Source organism: Netta rufina (assembly GCF_964035555.1).
Source record: "Netta rufina genome assembly, chromosome: 2".
Taxonomy (NCBI): domain Eukaryota; kingdom Metazoa; phylum Chordata; class Aves; order Anseriformes; family Anatidae; genus Netta; species Netta rufina.
Genome location: NC_140124.1, coordinates 44,943,817 through 44,969,757, shown reverse-complemented (window position 1 = coordinate 44,969,757; position 25,941 = coordinate 44,943,817). Strand labels below are relative to the sequence as shown.

The following is a 25,941-nucleotide window of genomic DNA, read 5'->3' as shown; positions in this document are numbered from 1 at the left end:
CATTTCCATCCCAGACAGCTTCACCAGTGACTGAGTGCAGGATTAAGCCTGCCCAGTGCCCAGGAGAATAGCTTTCTTAATGCTCTTAGTGGTGAAAAGGGGATGTTGACAACTGTGAATCCCCCACTCCACTGCCACAAACTGTTTTAATTCCTGCCCCTGCAAATGATACCATATTTACCCACTTCTCACTGTACAGACTGGACTCTCCATGAGTTTGCCCACCTGTTTGTGTACTGAGTTACCTCAGTAGTTTCCTCCAAATACCTCTAGGATTTGCTTGCTGGCCTGAAGAAGGCAGCTCACCACTTTCAGTCCTCCTTTCTGCTTCCCACACTGTTACTGTCAAACATTTTACAGCTGAAGATGTGCTTCTGAATCCTGTAGCTGCTCCTCAAAGTAGAGAAGCTGATCCACCTCAAAGCAATCACTTGCTCTGGAAACCATTTTCTCCAGGTATCTCCTGATTTCCTCCTCACTGGCCTTCTGCTGTCTTGCTTGCTTCAGATAGGTGTACACTTTCTCAAACACCTCTGCTCCCAGCTTCTGGATGGCAGATCTAAGAATACATATTACAAAAAGGTCAAGTCAAAGTTATCTCACATTATATATTAATACAAGCAATTGCTAGAACTTTTTTTTTTCTATGTTGTGGCTACTTTTGATTAAAATCATTAAAGAATACACCTTATTTGTGTGACAGTACAAGAAATTTAGATTTCCTGTGCAATTTCTCTATGGCTGTGTTATAGAAATAGCCCAGGAGTAAAAACCTGGACATAGTAAGTCCTGGGACATGCAGACATCATTGCTGCTAAAAACCAAAATCATTTTCACACCAAATCTGACATGCTGCTTTAACCATAGCAAGTCCAGTACACGCCCATATATTATTGCCTCTGTATTTCATCAAAAACAAGAGAAGCAACCTTATACAGCCATAAACCAGCAGACTTTCATGCGAACAAACACATTTCAGAATTCATTGCTTTATTTTAGCTTCTATCTAATAACAAGGAACCTGTTGTACCAGATCAGCATGAGCTTACTGACATTTCTGTCTTTTCCTACAGCACTATCCTTTTATCAGTAGACAGGTCTGTAATTCAGTGACAAAGAGTACACTCACAGGAACTTAATGTTGATTTATAAAGATTCAACTGAGAACTGCAAGACAATGAACAGAACTTGTTTTTCTAAAGGCAAACATCTTTAAATTTGTATGTCAGAAGCCCTGACTAATGTAAAACATTCCAATCAGTGCTGGGTTCATAATATTTTGATGAAAATATTGGAGTAATTTTCCTTCAGCATATCAGAAAGTCTCTTCACATATGTCTGCCACAGCAACTGTGTTCACTTCCCTGTTTAAACAAACCGGCTTTGTCACAAGCACACCAAGCCAGTTTTCCTCCAGTTTCCTGCTGGATCTCAATGGTGCCAATCTATACAATGTCCATGGCAGGACTGGGATCCTGAATGGCATCAAGCAAGAGGGTTTCCTGGCAAACGTGCTGTGCAGTGCTATGCAGACCTGATAGTGCTCATCTGGAAGAATTTATAGAATATAGCGGATGAGAGAATTTTGGGGTGAAGAGATTTCAAAAACAGCTCCTTGAGTGTGATTTATCCAAGAAATTCAAGGGTGTGAGCCAATTACTGGATGCAATGGCACCGCAATGCAGTGTAATGCTGACACACAAACGGCATGGCTGGCTGTGCAGCCTCATCCCTGATTTTTTCTTTTACTGATTTTTTGTGTTAGGGCAGCTGAGATTTGTTTTTCTTTTAGTGTCGAACTTGCATGTTCCAGAGGTAATGATGCCCTTCACTTAGTCAGGAAGTGAGTTGGGCTAACTGGGATCTCCTTACGTAGACATCAGCAATTTGTATTGAAAAACATCTTGTTTTGGTTAGGTAAACTCCTGGTAGGCAGCCTTTCCTCCCACCAGCATTTTGCTAGAGTTTCAAGAGCATTTGGGTGGTGCAATCATTTCTTTTTCAGGAAATCTATTGTGGCACAGAGACCTCTTCAATAAAGCTTCTTAGCGTAGCTAACAATGTTTCTCTGAAAAATGACTCTTACCTACAAAAAAAGAAAAAAACAAACAACTGACGATATCTGTGATTGTAATGCTGTAGTGTATTTTTCAAGGATTAAACATACTGTGTGTCTAGCATGTGAAAGCATTTGATGCCTTAGCACTTTGCTTCGTGGAAATTCTTTTAGACAAAAAGGAAGTACTAGGAAATTCGCTGTATAGTTTTATAACATTTCAGCCTGAGTATCTGTGCTTTTGTTCCCCTTTCACTGACTTTCTGTTACGTGCTGTTTTCTATAAATTTAGACTATGGTGAACTGGGAGGATGGACCCCAGAGTTGTCCCAGGATGGGAACTGTCACATTTATTATCACAGCAGCGAGCTACCTAGTATTTATAAGGGATTAGCAAGGTTCCTGAAAAATCCTAACATTAAGAACAGTAGGGCCTGCAGCTGATAAAAATGGACAATATACCCAATACATTTTCTTGCCTGAAAGAGAGCCTTGACGACTGCTCTGATCGCACAAGGAGGAAGCACTTCTCCTCACATCCCACCCACTGTCACTGTTTTGCAGCTTGGTCATACGCAGCCGTGGTTCACCTTTTGTCCATACGCTACATATACGTCCTGCTGACTCCTGACAGGTCGGGAACTGGCAGCAGAGGCAGCTGAGACCCAGTGTGAGAAGCCATGGGGCCAGGCTGGGTTCTCTGCAAGTCCAAAGGTGACTCAGTCCTGCTTCCCGTAACTAGAAACAGATTTTTTTATTATTATTTTTTTCTTCAAATACTGCCTTCTAGGGGAAAACACAAACTGCTGAAAGTGATCAATTGCCAGAATCTGGCAACCTAAGGATTAGCTTAGTACAGAAGTCTAAATAGGGATTTGTTTGTCAAATAATGTACACTTCTTCACCAAGCCTGAACATAAATATTATATTTCTCTTCAATGGTTAAAAATCAATACCTGAGAAGCTACCTTGAAACAACTACTGCTTCATTAGTGCCTTTACTGACCCCCCTCCATCCCTCCTAAACAAATATATTTTTTGTCAGTCCTTTCTATTTAAAAATGAAAAGTTAACCAAAGAAATGGTCCCGAGGTATGTGTTTGCTTAATAAATGTGACCTGAAGATGGGAATCTTTTCAGTTTAGCTTGGCAGAACATGCAAATCAGCTAATCTGTATAATTGCTGGTACAATAAAATTAGGGAAAAAGTATTCATAGTTTGAAAATTAAGGGGTAGGTAACAAAAATTATAACCTCCTATTACAAAAGAACACATCAGACTCTATTTGGGCTTGAAAGCTGCATTAATGTGAGTCTGCTACCACATAATACATTTTCTGTGATGGGGACAGAAAAGCAGCAGCTAAGACAGTAAATTTTAAAGAGACATTACTGACTGAATCTTTTAGTATATCAATGGAGGTGAAGGGGTAAGTGACTTCCTAGAAAGCAAGGTTTGCCCATTACCACCCCGATTCTGTGCTAGTGGTTATTTTCCCATCCATGATAACACCTACAGAGGCATAATTATGGATTTTTCACTACCCTTCTGGTCATAGTTTCTATTTCACAGGAGGTGTGGAACACCTGCATTTACAGCTCTGAAATAACTAAAAGCCTCACTTCTGAATGCACTGTGAGAACCAGTACAGAGATCCCACTTACATTCCCACGTTTTCTGATTATCTGGTATTTACTCTTGTTACAGCTCACACACCTACAAACTCACTATTTTCCCCCAGAAATGAGCCATGATCCCTTTCTCAGTGCAGATACACAAGCTAAGGAGATACTCGACATCTGAGGTTGTATTACTCAGACAAGTTTTGTTGGCCAGAATCCCACCCTACGCTGTCCTAAATTGCTTTTCACTATGCTGAAATCAAAGCAGTTATGTCAGCTTCTACCATCCAAGGAGCTAGTCCAGGATGATAAACAGTAATGTGCTTAAATGAGGTATCTCAGATCCTCCTCGTGCAAACGAGCTCATGAGCAACTTCTGTGTTGCTTCACCGAGTTACAAAGACATACATATACCAAGGGATTCTTTGCTGGCATTTGAGCCCTGCAGTTCCTAACTTTTAGGCACCTCCTTCATGCATTAGCATTCACAGCTCTGTGGCTGAACCCTAAGCTCCCTGTACAATGCAGACACCGCAGAAAGGCATCAATGCAAAACATCAGCCCACCACAACTGAGGAAAGGGAAATCTCTAATCTGATGTCTGTCTGGCTTTAGTAAAGTTTGGAAGCACTTCTTACCCTACAGAACTTGCAACATGATCACATAGGTACTCACTTGTTCTTTATCCCAGGTTAGAGCTAATCACCATGGGCACTGGGGAAAGAAGGACTCTCCTTCACCCTCATTTTGAATTGTATAAAAGTAGATGTATTGTGCCAGAAAAGAATGAGGAAGGATAAGTGTAGATAGATTGAGGACCAAGGACAACCAACACTGGAGGTGTGTGCAAATGTTGTTATCTGCGTGAAACAGTCCCTGGATAAAACACTGCCAGCACTCCTTGGAGTCTTTCAGTCTTTGGGACTGAAATCCAGGTTACCATGTGTGAGTGCCCTGTGTGCCTACCTTCTCGCTGCAAATGGCAAGAAATTCAACAGTGAGCCCAACTTCCCCTACTCCTCCTGGCTGCAGAGGGCAGCCCCGATGCTCCAGGCAGAGGTGGAACAAGGCTGGGGACTTCCATAGCCTGGAGGCATGCTCTGACCACCTGCCTACTGGCTGGATAGCAGATATTGCCAGACTCCACACTGTCATCCTTGGAAGCTGTGCTTTGGAATAAAAAGCCTCATGCTGTCAGCTTCTGTTCAGCAAAAAATCTAGAGAAAATTAACTAGAACAAGCCTCAAAGGCCACAGAGGCAGACAGATATCTGATTTGTGGCTAATGATATGGTTTTGGCATGAGATTAGCAGTTGGTTCTATCAAGGATAAGGTGCTTCTGAGCATGTGAGAAGCAGTATAAATATCAGCTAAATCATACGTACTTAGTGCTTTGACTCACTGCCAGTGTTAGAGGGGAGCTAAATAGGAGCCTTCAGAACTGCAATTTTATACTCAGGGTGTCTAACTGTGCCTAAAAATGTGCCAAGTCATTTAGTAGATCTGGGCTCAAACGAATTTATCAGGATATCTGGTGATTTCCTACACATCAGTGCGAAATTACTAAAATTTGACAATATAATAATGTTGTGTTCTCAACTGGCTGATGAAGTTGTAAATCTTTCCCTGGGTGAACAAAGAATTTTCTATTATCCCGCGGGCCTTTATTTTGACTCTACTGCTACTAGCTATGTATTAATGTTTCTTTTCTGGTCTAGAGATCAATTACAATACACCTACCTTTATGCAGCACCAACAAAAGCCACAAAACAAGATTAATGCTTGAGTTTGCACTCTTCCATGCGCATTAGCAGCTGGGTTAATATCTCTCAACAGCTTGTCATTGCCTGCCTTAAAGGATAACTATGACACAAATCAGCAGCTAAGGGGGTTTTCAGCTTCTCACTTGAGAATGTCATTCAGCATGATAGCAACTATCATTTAAAACCATTCTGCTCTCCCTCCTCCATCCCCAGAGGGAAGGAGCACTCTTCACAGAGCATTTTCACCGGTGCTTCAGGGAGTGGTGGTGTGGGTTATTCCTGGGAGCATGGAGGCTCGGCAGTTGCTGAGCCACCACATTCTGCACGAGACACAACTGAGCACACCACAGTGATACCATGGAAGTCCCCCTGGACCAGACATCAGCGATAGCACATCATCTCTGCCATAGCAGACATCTAACATGCAGCTCCTAAGTCAATCACAGTAAAATTATTTGTTTATAAATCCTCACAGCTACCTCAATATCAACCTTAAAAAAATAAGCTTTCTGGACAAGGAGCATCTGTCCAAGTGGGCATTTATTTATCCTTTCACACATGTTGTTTGCATCCTATACTGACAAGCATATTGTAAAGTAGGAGGCAAATCTATTGTGATTAGGGATCGTGGGGCATAAAAGCCTGTGCAGAGATCTTTGAAATAATAATTTCAGCAGACTTCACTAAACTCTCCCTAAGTCAAATGTACTCTCATGGAGTCCAGCAGTGTTATTTAGGATTCCCATCAATACATCCAATTCTGATTTGTCCCTGAACATGCTTTCTAAACATTCATTTATCAACCTTATATTTCTATTTACAACAATGCAATCTTGCCACTTTGCAGCTAAACATTAGCAACATGAACCTTGGTGAAAATGATTGTTATATTTATCTCCTGAAATAACTTTCTGAAAAACAATCAGGAAATTACATATCTTTGATCTCATACAAAATACTGTTTTCTAACTGTACTAGAAAATCTTAAGAGTACCTGCTACAGCATCTCATGGTTCAGTAAATAGGTTTAACTCAATTACAACACAAAAGGTCCTTGTTCTCTCAAGTTACCTTCCTTTCATTCAGGATATTGACATTACTGACTGAATCACTACAACCTTTCTGGAACTTGAAAGAAGCTGCCCTGGGCTCAAAACTTCATTTGCAGCAAAGCTTGTTGGTTGCTCTGAAAAGACCCCTGGAGACCTGCAAAGAGAGGTGCACTATAAGCTCCATGATTTATTTTGTAGGAATTTACTTCTAAAGGTAGGGCACTTTCTAGTTCTAGCTGACAGATGTTTGGTCTTGGGAATGTGACATATATAGCAAAGTCTAAGAAAAGTGAGTATTAGAATAATAATAATAAAAAAGGTCAGAATTATTATATAAAAAGGTAGTAAAATAAAATCTGAATTATTAAGATTAGCCCCTACCTTCCACCTTCAAGCCTCAATGGACTTTGACTTTCATCGTATTACTGCTGAATGAAAATTTCTTCACTTGAAGACACAACGATAATTTTCATAATTCATCCTTAACTACTTCATAATTCCTGAATTAAAGCATCTTAATTTGATTGCAAACAAAACTCTCTGATGTCCTACTTCAAAGACTTGCTAAATCTAAAGCATATTTAGGACATGTTTTCCCATGAGATAAGAAGAATCTTATTATTTAAAGCTGTAGACACAGCTGAAGAAATATCAACAATAATATTCTCCATGCATTTCATTTTCTGAGATAAATGAATTTGTAAAATAGTAATTGAAGTTGACACCAGCTCTTGGAAGAACTGTGAATTAGAATTTAGAGCTGTTAGTTGAATACTAACTACTGAAATCAGAATAAAGTTTATGAGAAGGGGAAATTGCTTTTTGCTTTGTACTTCATGCACAATACCTAAGCCAAAACCCACAAGAAACTTACCCCATTAATTAATTTACACTGAGCATTTAAATCTTCATTGAATGTGAATGACTGAAAAAGTGGAATACTATCATAGGCCAATCACTTAGGGATAAAACCTTTATTCTGGGACAAACCGGTGGAAATTATAAGCCAAATCCTCACTGATCTAAAATAGACTTCATGACTCAGTGGGAGATAGGAGGAATTTCAGCAGAGTATTTCTCTCCCTCTGGAGCTGTGTGCCTAACCAATTTCCCACAGGAAAAAACAACAACAACAGCAACAAAACAACACACAACAACACATGGTGTCTTACATTTCTCTGAAAAAAAGGCTTTGATTTTTCAGTGAAACAAGAAGCAGGAAAAAAGTATATTTCATGATGAATAAAGAAGTACTCTATGAGCCTATTCAAACTGTTTCAGCATTTCCCATTTTCCGTGCCAATCCTGTTCTCAGTGGGTAAATATACAAAATTATCTTAAACAATATCCTGTTTTTCACCAGCATCACAACATCCAGAGTCTCTGGCAGAACCACACAAGTCAATGAGTTCTTCATTCTAGAGAGAAAAGAAGAATAATTTCCAACAATGGACAATAGACCTATAATTTTCAGAAAGGCCTAGGAAGGTTTATGTGTTCAACTTCCTCTAGCTCTCCATCAGGACAAGACAAGCTCTGTAAAGCTATTGAGATATTTAAAGAGGCAGATAGAGGTCTAGTCCCTTTTTTTCCCCTCACAAATCATAAATATATGACACCTAAGCACTTTTCAAAACAGCACCCTGGTTGTTTCTCTGTCTCAAATCTCTTGAAAAATCAAATATTACTGCATCTAACTGCCTGGAAATATGTCTTGTAAAAGACTAATGAAGATTTCTGTTATCACTTGCAGAAACACAGGAATCATAACGTAGTATCTAAATAACTTGTTTCACCTAGTAGACTCACAGAGCCAAAACCCAAACTTGCTCTGAAACATTACTGAACCAGAGTAATTACCTCTTCTCTTCAGGATCAAAATCATACATCTGCAGAAAAAAAAAAAAGTTAATGAAGATATAAGTGTTACCTTACAACTAAGAGCAGGTGTTGCAAGTCTCAGTATCCTCTATTTTTGTCATAACTTTTGTCTGTGTCTGGTTAATGATTACACTGCAAATGGTTTGGTATCTCTACACCCTGAAGGCCCACAGCTCAGGAAAACAAGCCACTCAGCAGGGAGCTTTACTGAAGAAGATGGATCTGTGAAAAAGCCACTCCTGCGGCTGCTGTACCCTTAGAAGTGGTGGCTGCTTCCTTTGGAGCCATGAGAAATGTGGTGTTTTGGGTCTGCTAACCTCTCTTTCACACGGGATGGTTTGCATATTGCCCAGCTCTCTGCTATTTTACCCTGTGAGCTAATTTTTGTTATACCAGTTCTGCATTGCTCACCTCCTTCCACATGGGAATATGAGATTTATACCTTAACGACTCACAGATGTGTAAGAAAGAAATCACTGTATGATGACTGAGGAAAAAAATGGTTAAGGAAAGAAGGAAATGGACTGATTTTTCTTCCAAATAATTACACTACTGCAGTCGCAAGCAGATGAGGACAAAAACAATACAGGAAACAGTAAACATCAGCAGTCCTAGCAAAGGTTTGCTGAAAGCCCTTTGTGTATTCACTACCTGTATTTACTACCTGTATTACTTCCTCTGTGAACCTTCCAAGGTCACTGTGCTGCATCTAGCAAACACTGCCAAGATTCTGCAAGTGTTTCTATATTGAAAACAGACTATATAATTAATGTCACGTGAGCTCATTCTCACATTTGGAAACTATTGACGAAATCAAGGCACTAGAAAACAGAACAGCTCAATCCATGTATTAAAAATGCACAGCATGAGGAACTAGGGAAATCATGCTTTTTGTGCAAAACAAAAAGATGTATTAGTATAATTGTAATGTTTTGAGTGTTTGGGGATACTTGACATTTTAAAATGAATGAGTCTATACTTATAATTATGTGTTTTATAACTTGAATTCAATTTTCAGACTGGATGAAAACTCTCTACTGCTAAAGCAATTATGACATTACTCTCCACTTAAAAAAAAAAAATCCTTAGAAATTTAGGATAACAGAAAGGCTTATGGATCTATGAAATGCAGCTCAGTAAAGAAGCTGAAAAAGTCTGGTTCCAAGTAAAAAAAAAAAAGTCTGTATCCAAGTAAATTCACAAAAACTTATACTTCATTTCAAGGGTTGGGCCTGAGGCTTAATATTGGGCAAACAGAGTACCAGGATGAGCATCCCAATACAATATATTACAGTTTAATTATACCCTTTTGTTTATCAGCTAATAGATCCACTACCAAGTTCATTCTCTTTATGTATTCAGAGTGAATCACAGCAAATGTAAAGCTGCTAAGAACAGCTAAAGAAATGGCATTGGCAGCTGGCATGCTCTTCCCATCCCCAGTTGCAGGATGGGAAGGAATAAGAATAATCTATGAAAGAATAATCTGTGGCTTTCAAGAAGTGAAAGTACCAGCAAAAGCACAGTGAATGGTCACCCGCCCTAACTTTATACACTTACCTTAGTTGGCTACCACCATAGGCACCAGCATGACAGAAATGAAATTTATCTTCCAAGGAAATTCAGAATAGGAGCTTACAACATATGTCTTGAACTATCCTGTGTCTTTCCACACAGAGAGCCCAGAGAAGTTTGCAGGCTCCCCGGAAAGGTTTTTAAAACTGGGCACTGTGAATATCCTCCTTTGTGGCTACTCTGTTCAATGCCTGATTAAGCCAGGCAGTTGAATATTTGCATAACTTTAAGCATCTGTTGTCTTTCTGAAGACAAAGGACTACCTGTGTTTAATATTATTTATATGCTGAATTACTTTGCTAAACTGGGACTTCAATCTTTGGCACCTTTACTAGGACAACAAGAGCAACTAAACATAACATTTGTGGCCAGTTTTATGACATATAGCAAATAGGGCTACAAAACGGTGAAGGGTCTAGAGGGGAAGATGTGTGAGGAGTGGCTAAAGTCACTTAGTTTGTTCAGCCCAGAGAAGACAAGACTGAGTGGTGGCCTCATGGTGGCCTGCAGCTCATGAGTGGAGTGCAGGAGAAGGCACTGAGCTCTTCTCTCTGGTGACAGGCTGGATGTTAGGAAAAGGCTCTTAACCCAAAAGGTGATCGGGCCCTGGAACAGGCTTCCCAGGGAAGTCGTCATGGTACCGAGTCTGCTGGAGTTCAAGAAGCATTTGGACAACACTCTCAGATATATGGTCTGATTTTTGGGTGGTCCTGTGTGGCCCCAGGATTTGGACTTGATGATCCTGGTGAGTCCCTTCAAAGCTGGGATATTCTGTGATTCTATGATTCTAAATAACCTAGTATTGATTTAATGTACACTACATGGCTGAAGGTTTTGTACTGGAGACAACTTCGGAGAAGCCAACACACGTCCTATTCTACAGACTGGGTAAAAATTCCAAGACCATTTACATTAGTGACCTGCAACTTCAAAATGTAATCCCGCTTTCCAAAATCATCAGGCTGGAGAGATACATACAAAATATCTCCAAAAGCAAACAAAAATAATGGTAAAAACACACTGTTCTTGCCAAATACTTGTCAGTAGCATCTGTTCAGTTCCTACATTGCTCATAGCTGGCAGGGCTGCACATTACAATCTATATAATCAGTACATCCCCATCTAACAAATTATGGATCACTTGCAATTTTCACTTAGCTCAGATGCACTGGAGAACTAGCACAACTTTCCATCTTTTCCTTCCAACAGATACCGCTAGGATGAAACGTTCTTGAGAATAATAAGAGGTCCTAAACCTGAACAGCCACTAAAATTGAAGGCAAACAAATATAATATTCTGCATGTGGGATGAGTGCTCTTGACTGTTTTAAAGACAATATCATTTCCAAATTAACAGTACAGAACTTCTGTCTCATTACAGTGCAGAATTTCTGTCCCATTACAGCACAGAAACACACATTCAACCTGCAGGTGTGAAATCTGAGGCTTGCTAATTATTTTGCCATTACTCTCTGTGTGATTCTGTGTGTATTAGGCAGAAAAGGAGAAGCCACTAGTAATGAACTATTTCTAGAGAAAATTGGATCTAATCAAATATTTTTATTTATTTCCTGTATGGAAGCTAGGCAAGGTCTAAATGAACATGATGGGTTTTCCAAGATTTACAAAATTTCACTTCTCTCCAGACCTACCACTCTAATCTTGAATATGTGATTTGATGCAACTGGATACCAGGCATCACACTGGTCTAGATGTGAGGACAAAATGCTATGTGCATGCAGACTGAATAAGAACCAGGAGAGTATCCCAGAGGAGTCCTGGAGATTAGGACCCTATCATGCCCTAAATGCTTAAGAGATGGAGACTGGTCTTTGAAAATGAAGTGTGAGAAAATCTGTGGCAAGGACGATGAATATGATACTAATATGTTGTCTTAGCCCACAGAAAGCAAAAAGCTACTATTATGCTGTAAGCTGTCTTGGGATCACCACACAGAAATTACTACCAGAAAATGGAGTGTTGAACAGAGTAGCTGAAGTGTGTATAAGAGGAAATCTCATGCTCAAAAACATGGATCAATATCCTCCAGAATAATATCCTCTACCTGGCTGCAAAAATCAGTCATAGCTCAGCCAATGACAATACCAAATTTGTCTCTTGCCTGCAGGAAAACATCTTAGTCCTCATGCATATTTACATCATGATTCCTTCAACATGACAGTCAATAGCAATCAAGGTCTCTGTGATTTTTTAATTTTGGTCTAAAACCCCAATTAACTTTTCTATATTTACTGCATTTTGCTTCACCTAAAGGTATCTTCAGTGATGTCAATAACTAAAACAGTTTCAGTAGGCTAAGAGTTGGTCCTGATGAAGGGCCACCCAACATTTAATAAAACACTAAATCTAATAGTTTCTTTACAGCAATACTTCAAAAATATGTGGAAATAAACATATACAAAGTCTTCTATGCTTTCGGCATTTTAGGACTACTAATCTTACAGAATATCCACTGCCTATTCAATCACTTCAGGATGACCTTTCTTTCTGAATTTTTAAGATGAATGATACATTTGATGCCAATGTCACAAGCAAAAGAAGGATATATGCATACAGCTCATGAGCCTAAGCCAATAGTGTTATAAGCATTCACAGGAATAGAATAAAAATATCACTAAATGCCTTTCCTCTATGACTTCTGAAAGACAACTTTACTTACACTCAGCGGGTGATGATGAAGCCTTTTGCCTGATCATGGTATGCAGCTGTGTATAAGACTTCAGGGACTGACTAAGAGGTGCTTACTGCTGTGCTAAAGGATTTTAATTTACTTAAAAATTGGGGCATAAAAGACTTTTCCTTTTACTGGCATGCATTTTATTGAATTCTAAATTGCATATTAAAGTTCACTGCTATTAAAATGACTCATTGTATGTATTCATGGATACCTCCACAAAGGAGCACAAAGTATGCTGTACTAACATTTTTTTTCCTGCATTTTCTACATTTGTATTTTTCATATTTTCAGGACAGAGAGGACAAGACATAAATTTTATTCTATAGATATTCAATTATGAAAAAAAAAAAAAACAACAAACAGACTTACTCTGTAAAACACAAATTCTCATCTTATAAAGCTCAAGAAATGAATTTTTACTACAGTGATAAGAATGCTTCAAAGGGAAGCCTCTACTCACTGGACACTTGGGAAACAAATGCTACTTAATAAAGGGAGGTGAAACTGTGAATATAATCACTGTACCAAAACTTGAATAAGGCTTTTTCTTTTCCACAAATTTCAGCACACGCCTGTCTAATTTCTCACCATCTCTTTTCCATTTTAGATCTCGAAACCCTGCAGTCAGATCTCAAGCATGCATCGTAAGACTTTCCACGGAGCTGTGAAGAGCCATCTGAGGTGGTCACATACTTGGAAAGAAGTAAGACACAGCAAGATGAAAAGAAGCAGAAAAGTATTTTCAGTTCCACATCTAAACGTGCTGGGTCTGTCTCTTTTTATGCGGATTTTGACCTCTTTAGCCTCTTATAAGCTACAACAGCTATCAGTGCTGTTAGTTTATAACTGAAGAAAGCACTTGGTTTTGTCCACCAAGCTTTTCAGACACTGGCAGAATGCAAGCCAGCATTTGCTACAACTCCTCTAGGTTTTCCCTAGGGACAAAGCCAATCTTTCAGGCAATTAGTACTAACAAAGCTTCTGATATCTTGCAAAGAAGGCTTTGCCAAGCTTTATGAACCTCAATGAAAAAAAAAATAGAAAATGCAAAAAGGAATAGATGGTATAACAATTTTATATGATGGAAACAAATGCTTGGCATCAGGAGTTGTTTCTGAAGAACAGCGTGGCTCTCTTCTGAGTTGTATTGTTGGAAATTCTCTGTAGGGGAGCACCACTGGAACTGCCACTAATTTTTCCTCATTTATCTCTGTGGTGAAGACAATAATGGCTCTACATAGCATGTGAGAGTATAGCTTATTAGACTGCAGCATGCAATACTGTCAGGAATAGGAACCACCATGAAAATGAGATGGTGGCTGGGACAGAAAATACTCCTCCTGTTTCCTGCATCTAACAAGATTCCTAAGCCTAAAAACCCAATATGAGGGATATGAGTCACAGAACTCTGATTTATATACTTGGCTGACTTCCCACCATTAGCAGGCAAAGCTGTGAAGGAGCATAATAAGAAAAAGCTCAGATAACCTTTGCAGGAACTAGTTCAAAAAACTGAGATTTCTCATCAACACCGTAGAAGATCCTAATACTGAAATTGTTAGCACTGAGGTAGAAATTTTTGCTGAGAGCATGAACTACACTTGAAAGATAAAGTTAAATTTCTGCTGCTATAAACTTTATAATGAATACTGATACCAATTATAACAAGTTAGAAATTATTGTCACCAGAGTAGGTGATTTTACCATAACTTTTACAGAGAGGACAGCAATTCAAAATGCTGGAACAGGGTGTGCAATAGGGATTGGAAAAAAGATGTTAGAGGAAACATTCAGGGACTTAAGTGAAGGAAGCTGGTGACTGTATCATAAACAGTATCAGGCTGCCTATAGATTAAGCCCTGAGCAACTTGTTTTATTTAAAATAGGAGATGAAGGACACCTACCTACCTTATTCAAGAACATCAGTGGCTTCCTTCTATACTCCTGTAAAGGCTTTTAGCACAACTTCCTGATACCTTCTCACATGAATATATGTATGAAGCCCTGCACAAGAATACACTTGAAGCTACCTAAATTGGCACTCTGAAATCCAGCAATTCTCTGCACTGTCAAAGAACACATTCAGTGCAACACACTGCGATGACTCAAGCAATGAGCACATCACACCTTGTCAGGAGAATGTCCTTCTGCAGCTGTTTGCAAGCCCACATCATTCACGTGTCAAAAATAGTTAAAGGCCCATTTGCTGTTAAACCTTATGTTCATTTTATATGAATCTACCATTTTATCAGAGCTAATGAAAGAGGTTTTTTTGTTTGTTTGTTAATGTTATTTGTAATATTTAGGTATAATGATTACTTTCTGAGCAATTCATGACATAAAGAAGAGTTTCCCTCATCACCATCTATTGTTGTTGGTGCCAATCCCAAACTTTTATATTTCTGTTTCTGCACTTCCACATTGTTTCCACTGCTCTTCTCCATTTCCTTGCAAGAACTCCAGCTACTCATTTCCTATGAAACAACAACAAAGAAAAAACATATTCTCTCTTTCACTAGAAGATGTCAACTCAAGACCCCAAAATAAGTCTATGGTTTCCTGAGTGAAACTGAATAGCACAAATCTAAATTATTTAAGCCTTGCCTAAGTGGCTCTGCTGTGCAGATGAAGTACAACACATCATGTGAAGTTTGCTGAGGAATGAACAGAGCAGCTGAGGCTACATGCATCATCCTGCACTCAGATGTACTCCCTTCTTACCGCTAAAAAATCCTCCACTGTGCTATACATGCAGTATGGTCACATGTGAGAATTTGTAAAGATCTCCTTGTGTATGGGTGTACTGGGTAACGTGCCTGTGCTCACTCACTTGTTCCTTAACACTAACTTTCAAGCATGCTAGCTCACCTTTAGATATTTAGATATCTAGATATTCAGGTATCACACAGCCATACTACATCTAGAAGAAAGAAAAATAACCTGAGTAGATATTTTGATAGAGTTATTTAAACTAGCTATTATAGTTCACAAGAAGAGATCTGCAGTCTTATTTAAAAAAAAAAAAAAAAAAAAAAAAAAGCAAAACCAAAACATTCTTCCTTCTCCCCTTGCCCCTCTCTTCCTCCCTTCCTCCACCCCCCAAGTTTTTCTCTTAATAAATTTAATTTTAAAATGGTGCACAGGTATGGCTCACAGATAAAGTCTGCCAGATGTTCTCAAGATGCCAGCTGGGTGGGCATTGTGGCCCACACACCCAGCTGACTGTTCAGGAATTAAATGACTAGGAAAGTGTTCCAAAACTGTGAGGTCTAATGCATTAAATGTGAATTACTGAAGTTAATCAGCCTTTTCATTAGCATATGACTGTTTTATAAATTATGCTGAGGCATGTCATTTCCAAAGGATCATACAACAGAACTCCCAATTTTTTCATTATTTAACTTCTGCTACATGCTGATCCTCTCAGAACCAACAAACTTTGAAAACCAAGAAACAGCACTGAAAAATAGACTTTGAGAAGTAATTTAATCATAAATGATGATGACCATGAAGTTCAAATGGTTAAGGTTTATCCTGTAACTCTGAGAACACAAGGTGAAGACTGGAAGATAGGTGGGCATTTTGACTAAACAAACCCACCTTGCTACTAGCTGGTGCAACATGATGTGTTTTTTTTTTATTATTATTATTTATTTATTTTATTTATTTTATTTTATTTTTTTTATTTTAAAAGTACTTCCCATGAAAAGAGAATGGAAAAGAATCAGGCTGGCAGACTGTGAAGCCTGCTGACTGGTTTCACAGTAAAGACTAAGCCATGAAGTGAAACACTAAGAACAGCTGCTTCTTGAAATACCACAACACTGAAAACCTTCAATCTGGAGTAAATCTGATCGGTATTTCTCTTCAATACATGGTGCATTTTGCACTGTGATGTATTTTACACAGTGATTGGCATCCATGCTGTTACAGTTGCATTAATTTTCTTTAGTGGACTGACTCAAATAACCACCAGCATTAACTGTTTGGACTCACTTGTATTCTGACAACACGCACCACGTACCTGACACTGCCCACCCACACCACAGAGAAGTGCCCTTTCTTTAAAACAGCTTGCAATCTGAAATCAGTTGAATGTTGCAACACTGCAAAGAAAACCTGAGTTCAGACATAATGCATAGCATTATGATTATCAGATAAGTATCTAAATTAGAGTGCAGTAAATCTTGGAAGGCCAGAAATTACTGACAATTTACTGGAAGATGCTCAAGATAGATTAACCAGTACATTATAGAAAGGAAGCACGGATCTTTGTTTTACCGAGACACTGAAATCTTTATTAATAAAGTTTGGGCTTTAATGATGATGAAAGCAATCAGACAGAGTTTCAAAGATAGCTGCACATGTAACTTCCCTTGTCTCATTTGACAATCAAAGGCAGCAGCAATCACATTTGGTTTTAAACAGCATATCATCATGAAAAACAAACCTTAGCCTTTCCATGCAAGAATGAAGTGTGGGTGGAGGAGCAAACATGATGGGAACATGGAGATCAGCAACTGATTTATGATTTATGGGCATGAGTTGAGCTAATAAAGAAAGAGAAGTTGAGAATGATCTAGACAGCAGTGAAGACATACCGGAAAGGATGACCATACTCGTGCAGATTATAAGAAAATAATCAGAAGTGACAGTCAACCTTCATCCTCTGTTGAGGCAAGTATGCATCTGATTTGGAAAGAATAGTTTAGCATCCACTTCATGTTGTTGCAGGAACATTTGTTTTGTTGTGTTTTTTTTTTTTGTTTGTTTGTTTTTTTTTGGGGGGGGGGGGCAACACATGGTTTTATTTAGTGTGTTCTGCTGTTTTTCAAATCCCCCCTCTTTCCCTAGACATTGGTAACACAAAAATATGTTACTTACTCCCTCATGCGTTTCAGTTTGGTCTCAGCCATAGTGCTGTTGAGAGCTCTGAATCCCTGGGGAGTCCCTGGAGCCACTCTGGTGACAGTTCCCGAGCCTACAAATCAATGCAGACACACAACCTTATTCACCTTCATCCCCTGAGCACTACTGCAGAGTCAAGGGCAGTTGGGAGGAGGAACACTATTCCTGTTCCTCACAAGGTGCCACATTAATTAAATATGAATTAGATTATTAAATGCCTATTAAAAACAACTCCTTTCTTAGGGACGTGTAGATTTATAGCTCAAAGGCAACAAAATTGTAATGCGAATTTTCCTGCTGTGTAGCAAACAGAGAATTACATTACAATGGAAGAGACAGTTACCCAAGGAAGTGCTGGCACCGATAAATATTCAACAAAATGAAGTTGACTAGGACAATATTTATTTTTCTCCATTGTTCTTTCCCTTATTTGTAAGAGAAAGAACCATCTTCCTAACAGGCAAGTCTCTCCTTTGGCTTGCTTAAAATGTAAAATGACAGTATTTTACCAATCAGACAGTAAATTGACTTACGACATCACTTTTCCTTTCAGATGAAGGTAGTCCTTAAATCCTTTATATATATATACAGACATACATATATACATATGAGGAATATGAGAAATATACATATGCCCCTCTCTCCCCCTACTTTCTGTTCACTTCACTTGCCTTGTGGGTTGTTGCAACATTTAATGACCTAATAGTCATAGAAGACCATGGTTTTCATCTACAGGAACCTAGATCTGCTCAGTCACACAGGACTGTCAGGGTTGTCACAGAATCACACAGAATCACAGAATTTCTAGGTTGGAAGAGACCTCAAGATCATCGAGTCCAACCTCTGACCTAACGCTAGCAGTCCCCACTAAACCATATCCCTAAGCTCTACATCTAAACGTCTTTTGAAGACTTCCAGGGATGGTGACTCCACCACTTCCCTGGGCAGCCTGTTCCAATGCCTCACAACCCTTTCAGTAAAGAAGTTCTTCCTAACATCTAACCTAAAACTCCCCTGGCTCAACTTAAGCCCATTCCCCCTCGTCCTGTCACCAGGCACGTGGGAGAACAGGCCAACCCCCACCTTGCTACAGCCTCCCTTGAGGTACCTATAGAGAGCGATAAGGTCGCCCCTGAGCCTCCTCTTCTCCAGGCTGAACAAGCCCAGCTCCCTCAGCCACTCCTTGTAGGACTTGTTCTCCAGGCCCCTCACCAGCTTTGTCACCCTTCTCTGCACCCGCTCAAGCACCTCCATGTCCTTCTTGTAGCGAGGGGCCCAAAACTGAACACAGTACTCGAGGTGCGGCCTCACCAGAGCTGAGTACAGGGGGACGATCATCTCCCTAGCCCTGCTGGTCACACTGTTCCTGATACAAGCCAGGATGCTGTTGGCCTTCTTGGCCACCTGAGCACACTGCTGGCTCATATTCAGCCGACTATCCACCATCAATCCCAGGTCCTTCTCTGCCTGGCAGCTCTCCAACCATTCCTCTCCTAGCCTGTAGCTCTGCTTGGGGTTATTGCGCCCCAGGTGCAGGACCCGGCACTTGGCCTTGTTGAACTTCATGCAGTTGACCTCAGCCCATCGGTGCAGCCTATCCAGATCCTCCTGCAGAGCCTTCCTACCCTCAAGCAGATCGACACACGCACCTAGCTTGGTGTCATCTGCAAACTTACTGAGGGTGCACTCAATGCCCTCGTCCAGATCATCAATGAAGATATTAAAGAGGACCGGCCCCAGCACCGAGCCCTGGGGAACGCCACTAGTGACTGGCCTCCAACTGGACTTGGCTCCATTCACCATGACTCTTTGGGCCCAGCTATCCAGCCAGTTAGATCAAATATCCAGTCAGATCAAATATCCTGCAATTTTATGTCACCATTACATCACACAAGCCCCTGCCTAACCTGACCAACCTTCAGGTTCAAGTTAGTGATTTATTTATTTATTGCCCCTACTGCCTCCATTGGAAGACAATTTCAGAGCCTCACTGTGACCTGCTGGCTAAAACCCCTCCTCCAACTTCAAACCAAAATTTATTTACTGGCCAGCTTGTGCTCATTTTTCTCCTGTGTCAGTCTTTTTTTTTTTGACTTGGTTCTTCCCTTCCCTTTAACATATTCCTTTCATTTATTTGTATTTGGAAAAATAAAGATCCTGCTTTCAGCTTTCACTTCCTAAACCAAGCAAAGCAGCTTTTTTTTTTTTTTTTTTTTTCCCTTGCAGATTATTTGATATTAGGATTACACTTCCAAGCTCTGAGCAGACACAGCGGGGCTCTGCATAGGGTATGAATAAGCCAAAAGTCACACAAACAAGTTAACACAATGCCTGGTCAGCATGAACACACTCTTCCCTCCTGGCAGGGGGGTTTTAGCTTGGACTCCACTGGGTTTTAGCTTGAATTTCATTAACATTGATCATGTACAGCCAGAAGGAGTTTGCAGCTACTTTTCCTCTATAAGCAATGCAGACACCCCCATAGAGTACTGAAGGCTTCTCATGCATGCATAACCATAACCTTCCCAGGAGTTAAGCTCCTATGTCTTACATGGTTATAGATCCCGACCATAGAAATTTGAACACTGAGAGTAAACTTTCCATCCTGAAGGACCCAACTGAATCCCTCACAGTGAGCATCTGCTGGATTTAGAGCTTTACAAGTGAATATAGGAAGCTGGCATGGAGAGAGACTACAGAAGAAATGGATTCCTGACTCCATTGTCTAGCTATGGAAAAAAACGTTTGACTTTTTAAAATATTTTCTTAACTTCTCTGACTACTTAATGTCTAATAGTTGTCTGGTATTACAACTGAGGTATAGATAAGATAAAAAATGACAAGCTCAGTTCTTATGACCAGCCAATAACTTCAGACACCACTCTATTTACTCTAATACCACACGTGTGTATCCATACATTTTAACATGTGGTCTTTAAGCATTCAACTACTTTAGCAGTACTGAAGAATTCAGATATCCACAGAGTGGCCCCGAGGAAGCTTTAAGTACTGCAAAGCGATGTTCATGACTTACCAGATGGCTCACTCCTCATTGAGTTGGTAGAGAATTAGGGTCCAGATGTGAGGATTTGGGCTTTGATATCATTGTCAGACTTCAAAAGCATTAAAAAAAGTTTTGCCCTGAGCACCAATGGTCTAAGCAAAATGTAGTTTTTGCATTCTTTCAAGACAGAGTATATTTAATAACAGAGCCCACCTAAATTCTGATATTACTATTATTACAGGATATATCATTGTGGTAAGAGCTCAGCATACTCTTTCTGCTTAGTGGGTTCAGTCTATTTATTGCTACAATACTTTATCTCCCTCTCCTCTGACATTTCATTATTAAAGACATCCTTCTTTTTTTTTTTTTATTTATTTTTTTTTCTCCCCGCCCCCCCCCCCCGGGATTCCAGGCTAAATAATTCGTACTTTGTCTACTCTCCACATTGGCAGTTGGCCAAACAAACCTTCCTCTCTAAATACAAACTAATATCTATCTTTCTGTCCATTAAATATGATCTTCTGGGTACTGTGAAGTAGCTGAAAGGACTACAGATTGTAGGATGCTGCAAAGCTGTGGTTAGTCATAAAAAATGAGTTCTCGGTGAAAACCACTAAGAGCTTTTCACATTGTTGCTATGAAAAACGTCAAAACTTTTTCTAGAATGATTCATAACCCACACCAACTTCTATATCACAGGCATTTTCGTAGAAGCATTTACTTGATTAATAATATATTTTGCACCCAGCTTTCAGCAGTTTGCCAACCCATACATCAACACAGAACATGTAACTATGCTTCTTCAAAAAGTGGCCAAGTAACTATTTGCATTTTTATGCAATTTATCATTCTTAATTCTTTAAACAAAATCAAATAAAACAACAATAACATTGATATTTTAAAACCAAGTACTGGCACTTTCTAAACGTGCTTAAAAGATGAATACTCTCCCAGTCTTTAGCCTAATACAACATAAAAGAACATAGGGCAAAATTGTCCTCTTGGGTCAGAGTGCCATTTTCAATGCCCTCATTGCATCCTTTCCACTCTGTCTAAGGGAAAAAAGACAAAAGGTTCTGTAGAGAAAGAAATACTGTGTCTCACATTTATTCACAGATACAGTTAAAAAGGATGATTATGATTAGCCAATGAGACTTCTATACATTATGTCCCAAAGGAATTCCTACCTACATTTCTACTAAAAACCCAGTAAGTGGTGATAGACATCTCTTGCATCTCTTGGTAAGTCATTATATGTTAAGAAACTATTAAATCCACTGAATCATACATTTCTAGTTTGGATTTGTTTTTTTCAGCTTTCACTTCTACATTAAGATCCTCCAATGCCTTTTCCTACAAGATTGAAAAACTCCTTAGAAACAGATGTATTTTCCTGAGTTTAAAATATTTATAATAATACAAAGTGACCAAATTGCCTCTAACTTTCTCCTCTTTTAAACTAAGCAGACTTAGTACATTTTAAAGACAATTTTTCAAACTTTCTTTCATTTTGAAGCTCTGTTCTGGGATCTCCCCAGTTTTTCAAACTTTACCGGCGTGTACTGTGATATTTCAAATCTACCCCCCACAGAGCTGTGTAGCTAACCCCAAATGAACCTTGTACTGCACTGAAGTGCTGGTATTCACAGTGATTCAGTGGGAACTCCTGGGGAGAAAACTCAGTTACTTTAAAAATCCCAGGCTTTTACCATTCAGTACTGAGGTTTTATACAGAAGAAACTTCACCTGTGGAAAAACAATGCGTATTTATTGTATTCTCTTTATCACAGCCCTTGCTGACATAAAAAAAAAAAAAAAAAAAAAAAAAAAATCTAGTTTTTTCTCTACTCAGATGTTCTCTAAGATCTGCTATAAATGGCACATAATTTTTTTCACAATTCCTTTAACAATGAAAAATGCTATGAGAAATTCTGTCCAGGCCAAACTTCTACATCCAGCTTACTGCAATGAAATTTCTACTGTTTTCAGGAGTAGCTGTTACAATAACGTGGGTCTGTAGCCCAGCAAGGTGGTATTGCTACTGCTAGTACCAGGCCACAGGCTTGGGCCTGGATTTGCAAGACCTCAGCACTAAGGTATGTCAGACTTTGTCTGACCTTGTCTTGGCCTGGTGGGAGATCTGATTTAATTGCTTAAACTGTAACTTCAGTTCTTCTAATAACCTTGTGGTTATTTTTCTTTATTTTCACTTATTTTTGTATTGTACAAACACAGTTTTTAGATTAATAATGAGCATTTATTCATGTAGAATAACATATTTTTAACTAACATAATTAAAGAAGAAATGTAGGGAAAGACATGCCCGATACATCAGAAGAAACCTTGAAAAGTTGAAACACGGGATGAGGCTATAGGTATGGGACTGTAAGAGGTGAGGCATGAGCTGGCACTGGGGATGCCATGGCTATAAACAACTCACCAGTTCCTAAAGAAATGCCGACGATGAAATGGGCAGAATTAGCTTTAGGGTTAACAGAGATAACATCTAAACTATATAAAATGCACATAACATTTTTGATGTGACATGAATTTAAAGGCCAGTGAAGGAAAAGTGAGGTATAAATGCATGTTGGCAAACACACAAAAATGATCCCAAGTGGAGGAGGAAGTAACCATGATCACCATTTCTGGTGAAGGACTGGGGAAGTTCACATCCCCCGACACGTCAGGCTGAAGCTACCAGCGTTAGGATCATCAGGAAGGTGAGCATAGCACCAAGCAAAGTGGGAGTTAGGAGGAAATGCATGTATTTAAAATTAAGAGCTTTTCTTACAGTAGTAGTCATTCACTTGTTTCCTTTATCTTTCTTTTATGTAATTATTAATTCTGAACTAACAATAATTCTTTGATTAGACTGTTAAGATTTCAATAAGACTAATAAAAAGTTATTGGCTTCACATGTAGATGCATTTTCTTTTTGACTATAACAAGACTTTGAGATTACATCTACCTAAATTCATGACCAATAGATATGTTATGTGACATGTGGTGACTATATATATATGTTATGTGAAAACTAAGCTAATGCCAAGCTGACAATTAGCCTTATGAATTTCATGTAGGATGTTGGAAAATATTCAAACAATCCAGAAACAAAAATAATAGGGAAAGGAGCAGATAGTATGTGCAGAATCTCACATTCAATTACCTATTTTTTTGGTTTCCAAAAGGTCAAGATATTTGTAATATTTTTTTACCTGTATGTTTTTAAATATTTTCAGAAATATGTCTATGAATTAGTTCAAGAAGTTTAAACTTCAGGAGATGTTCTCCCTTTGGTGAAATGCTCACTTCCTTGTCACAAGTATGAACCATAGAAATCTTTCATACAGAAAGTTGTGATACGAAAGATATCCCACAAAGAACAAAAGCTTACAAAAATGTTCTCCATGTATTTTGCAGAGTTCCTTCGAACTATACAACAGAAATATCTTTTCATATCACAGATAGACTTTTTAAATGAAAAATTAGTAAGTTTTTCTCACTTCAGAAAACAAACAAACAACAAAAACAACACCTCTTTTCTTTATTATACAGGAATTGCTAATTGATAAATATGATACTTCTAGATTTTACATCCTGGCTCAAAAAGAAATCCTGTTTTATAGGATTTAAGATGTGCATCTAATTAAGATGCACATTAATAAGATGGGAGATATATTAAGTTTATTTTAAAGATAGTTTGTACTCTGTTCAGCTTTGTAGCTAGACATTGGAAGAACTTAAAACAGTAAATGTTTAAAGCTCCTCAGTGATACCGAGCATACAAAGATAAAAGGGACCCTCACAGACTCCTCTCTTACTATCATCAGATTTATTTGTTTGGAACAGATCACACAAGCCTAATTACTAGCTCAGCTTGGAGGAAGGCTTTAAGTTTCAGTACAGAGTAGTCAGATGTTTTTCTAATAATTAAAGCATAATTTAATTCTTTAATATAATAATTTTCAAAGGCATCTTCATGTTCTTTGTACTGAAAAAAAAAAAAAAAAGCAGCCAAGAGTGTCTTCAATACTATGAGTTTTTTTTTTTTTTTGAAATGACACTGTTTGGTTTTGGCTAATACCAGAGTATTATTCTTTTACATTAACATAGAACATTAAAGTGTAGAGATAAATTTTGCCCTCTTTTCTACTTCTACAAACCCACTGCAGGCAAACGTAATGCAAATTTTTAAAGGATATTCCACAACTCTGGTCATCATGTTTTATGATTCTATTATTTTCAACAAAAGCAATAAATTGTGTATGACAGTGTATTTGGCATACTTACACTTCTGTGCAGTAGATTAAGGAAGCAATTTTTAAGAAGATCACTTTTTTTGAGTTGTTCTTTTGCAAAATGGAAGTAATTGGATTGTGATGAATAAGGACTATTAATAAGTGCTGCTATTACATTTAGAGAAGAGATGCCATCTTACCCAATGAGCTGTTATTCAGGACACTCTCCAAATACTTGACCATTGCCTCAACATCACTGTCCTAAGGATAAATGAAATAATGAATAGCATTAGTGTGTGCAAAATCTTAAATCTGGTACACAAATCATTGTGTACCAGAGGTATGATCCCACAAGCAAAAATGACATTATTTACAACAATGAACATCAACACTAACTACAGTTAAGGGAATACGTTGCTCAGAACTTTGTATGTTTTATTCCCCTAAAATAGTAGGCTTGGGAATAATATTATATACAAACAATTATTTAAGTCAGATTCCTTGCAGAACACAAATACGTAGGACAGCTATGCATAGAGCTTAAATAATATGTTTCTTGTTGAGAGTGGTGTGCAGTCTTTGAAATAAAACCAGCATTTCATCATTGGTTAGTCCTGAAATATCTAAAACAATACCAGATTGAAAATGGAAAGTATGTACTTTGTAACTATCCCAAAAATTCTTAGTTATGATATTTGCCTCTGTAAATTAATACTTATGTTTCATTTAATCACATCTACTTACATATCTAGTAGCAATGAATAATTAAAATTTTAATTAAGAAAAGATTTGAGCAGTTTTCCATTGTAAGCTTTCTGTTACCAGACAAATAATTAAGAGTTTTGCTATATCTTTCACTTGAAATGTTATTTGTGTATACTGATGAAATTTAAGATCTAACCATTTAGCAAAGATTGTGCTGCAGGAAGGACAACAAATTTCATTCAAGTCTATGAGACAAGCCTGAGTTTCTAGAAGCTCCCATTTGACAACATGGTGACATGGCATTCCTTGACTGAAAGTCAAAATCCTGACTTTGCTGAAAAATCCACCCAAATCCTGTATTTTTAAAATATTGAGCAGCCTATGGTTTTAAAAGCCCTGCAGAACAGGTAAGGAAGTTTGACAGATGCACAG

The 25,941-nt window shown here is 38.5% G+C and overlaps 1 protein-coding gene across 1 annotated transcript in view; it reads right to left on the bottom strand.

Moving 5' to 3' along the window:
- Nucleotides 1–354: 354 nt before the first annotated feature.
- Nucleotides 355–25,941, bottom strand: part of NEK11 (NIMA related kinase 11) — a gene marked incomplete at both ends in the record, with an annotated part of 99,225 nt that continues 73,638 nt past the window's right edge. The window contains 3 exons of the mRNA XM_084306670.1: nt 355–559; nt 17,533–17,629; nt 25,005–25,065. Of these exons, the coding sequence (XP_084162796.1) occupies nt 355–559; nt 17,533–17,629; nt 25,005–25,065 (363 nt within the window). The remainder of the gene's footprint in view (nt 560–17,532; nt 17,630–25,004; nt 25,066–25,941) is intronic.